Source organism: Poecilia reticulata, unplaced genomic scaffold, assembly GCF_000633615.1.
Source record: "Poecilia reticulata strain Guanapo unplaced genomic scaffold, Guppy_female_1.0+MT scaffold_181, whole genome shotgun sequence".
Lineage (NCBI taxonomy): Eukaryota > Metazoa > Chordata > Actinopteri > Cyprinodontiformes > Poeciliidae > Poecilia > Poecilia reticulata.
The window spans coordinates 268,173-271,168 of NW_007615018.1; the positions used below are offsets into that span (position 1 = coordinate 268,173).

At 54.3% G+C, this 2,996-nt stretch overlaps 1 protein-coding gene across 1 annotated transcript in view; it reads left to right on the forward strand.

The window, feature by feature from the left end:
* Positions 1–2,996, forward strand: part of fhod1 (formin homology 2 domain containing 1) — a 54,372-nt gene that overhangs the window by 40,636 nt on the left and 10,740 nt on the right. Inside the window, exons 17-21 of the mRNA XM_008402116.2 lie at positions 2–217; positions 318–467; positions 544–726; positions 794–913; positions 981–1,142. Coding sequence (XP_008400338.1) covers positions 2–217; positions 318–467; positions 544–726; positions 794–913; positions 981–1,142 — 831 coding nt within the window. The remainder of the gene's footprint in view (position 1; positions 218–317; positions 468–543; positions 727–793; positions 914–980; positions 1,143–2,996) is intronic.

Genomic DNA, 2,996 nt, shown 5'->3' on the forward strand with positions numbered 1-2,996 from the left:
CCCCCTGGCTCCGCCCCCTCCGAGCGGCCGGCCGTCGGGCCTGGCGAAGAAGAAGACAGTGAAGCTGTTCTGGAAAGAGCTGAAGCAGGCGGAGAGCCAGCAGAAATGTCGCTTCGGCCGCGGGACGGTGTGGGCGTCGCTGGACAAGGTGGAGGTGGACACGGCGCGCCTGGAGACGCTGTTCGAGTCCAAGTCCAAGGAACTGCCGGTTGCCAAGGTCACCAGCTAACTCCCCTGTAGAGCATAGAGCGTGTCCCCATCGTGTCTCCAACGTGTCTCTAATGTGTCTCTAATGTGTCTCTAATGTGTCTCTGCAGAAGGGACCAGAACCCAAGAAGTCTCTGGTTCTGGACCCAAAGCGGAGCAACGCCATCAACATCGGCCTGACCGTCCTTCCTGCTGTCCACGTCATCAAGAACGCCATCCTGAGCTTTGATGAGTACGCCATCAGCAAGGAGGGGGTGGAGGTACGCAGCACTGCCGCACCGGTCCTCTGACCCGTCTGGGCCGGTCTGGACCTCACGGCCTCTCTGTTGTGAGCAGAAGATCCTGACGATGATCCCGACCGAGGAGGAGAAGCAGAAGATCCAGGAGGCCCAGCTGGCGAACCCCGACCTGCCGCTGGGAACCGCAGAGCAGTTCCTGCTCACCCTGGCCTCCATCAGCGCCCTGAACCCCCGCCTGCAGCTCTGGGCCTTCAAGCTCAACTACGAGGTTCTGGAGAAGGTGAGCGCACGGCTGCGGTTCTGTGTCCGGTTCCGCCGGCCCGCTGACCCGCTGTCGCCCCCTGCAGGAGATCGCGGAGCCTCTGTTCGACCTGAAGCTGGGCATGGAGCAGCTGGCGTCCAATCAGACGTTCAGGAGGATCCTCGCCACGCTGCTCGCCATCGGCAACTTCCTCAACAGCTCCAATGTGAGAAACATGCCGGAAACATCCCAGTTGCTCCCAGTCTCACCAGTGCGGCTCTTCTCTGTTCCAGGCCAAAGGCTTTGAGCTGAGTTACCTGGAGAAGGTGGTGGAGGTGAAGGACACCGTCCACCGCCACTCACTGCTGCACCACACCTGCAACCTGCTGGATGACAATTACCCACAATCCTCTGACGTCTACTCCGAGATCCCCGCCATCACCCGCTCCGCCAAGGTACGCCTCACCTGTCGCGATGTCCTGTGTTAACCTGTTCACATCCGTTCACGTCACAGCAGGTAACGACGCTGCAGCTCGTCACGACGCCGCAGCTCGTCATGATGCCGCAGCTCGTCATGATGTCGCAGCTCGTCACGACGCCGCAGCTCGTCATGATGCCGCAGCTCGTCACGACGTCGCAGCTCGTCATGATGTCGCAGCTCGTCATGATGTCGCAGCTCGTCATGATGCCGCAGCTCGTCATGACGCCGCAGCTCGTCATGANGGTCTCACCTGGCCTCACCTGGTCCCTCCTGGTCCCACCTGATCTCACCTGGTCTTACCTGGCCTCACCTGGTCCCTCCAGGTCTCACCTGATCTCACCTGATCTCACCTGGTCTCACCTGGTCCCTCCTGGTCTCACCTGGTCTTACCTGGCCTCACCTGGTCCCTCCAGGTCTCACCTGGCCTCACCTGGTCTCACTTGGTCTCACCTGGTCTCACCTGGTCTCCTTCTCTCACAGAGGTACCTTCCTGCGCAGCCTGGCAGCCACTAACTGGGACAAGAAGAGGAGAAGTAAACACCTGATCGTTCCCCAGCTGTCCCCGTGTGATGATGTCATAAGTCCGTGCCCTGAGCCCGGCGCGGCGCCTGAGCGACCCGGTAAGTCCGTCCTGGTTCTGAAGCTGCCATGTTTGTCTCCTGACCTGCAGACGGATGTTGGGAGTAATCTGGATTCTTCTGTTTCTTCAGCCTCGCCGTCCAGCAGCGCGGAGACAAACGGACCCCCAGACTGCCGGAATGATCCAGGTGAGAAACTACAGTACCCATGATGCCTTGCAGCCTGGCGCAGACCCACATCCAGATGGGATGAGATCATCATTTCTATGCTGATGATGTGATGCGTTGAGAGCCTTTAGCTAACTTAGCTTCTGCTACATGAGTGTTTCCAGATGAAAGGCTCATCTAGCTAACTGACTCAACTTCAGTTGATTAAAGTTTAATGTTTGTTTCAAAGTTTTGATCCTCGACTGTTGAGAAACAGCAAAAGCCTAAATATGTCTTGATCTTTCTGACTTTACCTGGTCAACTACGCTAGTTAGCTACAGAGTTAGCAGAACTCAACCTTTGAACTGAAACCAAGGAAGTCAATCACAGAATCCTTCCTGCAGCGTAGCCGCACAGGAAGGAGTGTAATGTCCGGCTTGGCCTTTAGAGGGCGACACACTGACGTATGGTGGGTAGCCACATGGTAGAAGTTAGCATTTTAGCATTAGCTTCTGCTGTTGATGTTAGTGGGGAAGAAGCTGCTAACGGTTCTGATGACCAGAACTGGGCTTCATGTCGGTACTGTCCCTTCAAGTGGACACACCTGTGTGTGTGTGTGTGTGTGTGTGTGTGTGTGTGTGTGTGTGTGTGTGTGTGTGTGTGTTTGTCTTTGCTACATAGAGGGGACCAAAGCAAGACAGCACACTCACGGTGTGGGTACCAAATTTTTTGTGGGGACCAAAAACCTAGTCCCCACACCGTTTGCATTGAATTCAATGAAAAGAAGGTCAGGAGGATGCTCTGTCAAATTTTCAGACTAGTCCTCATAATTCACAAAAACCAACAGTTTGTGTATAAGTGTGTATAAGGTAGTCACTCAGTATCGGCCTCTAGTGGTGGGTTGTGGTACTGCAGGAACACACACACACACACACACAATACACACTAATCTTACTTTAGTGACATTGAAGGGACCCATAAAAATCTACTTCAGCGGATTGTTTTAAATGACTTGAAATAATTTTATTTACTATTTGTTGATTTATAACCTTCACATTTGGAATCATTAGCGTGATTGCAGATTGGTTGTTAACTTCTTTAGT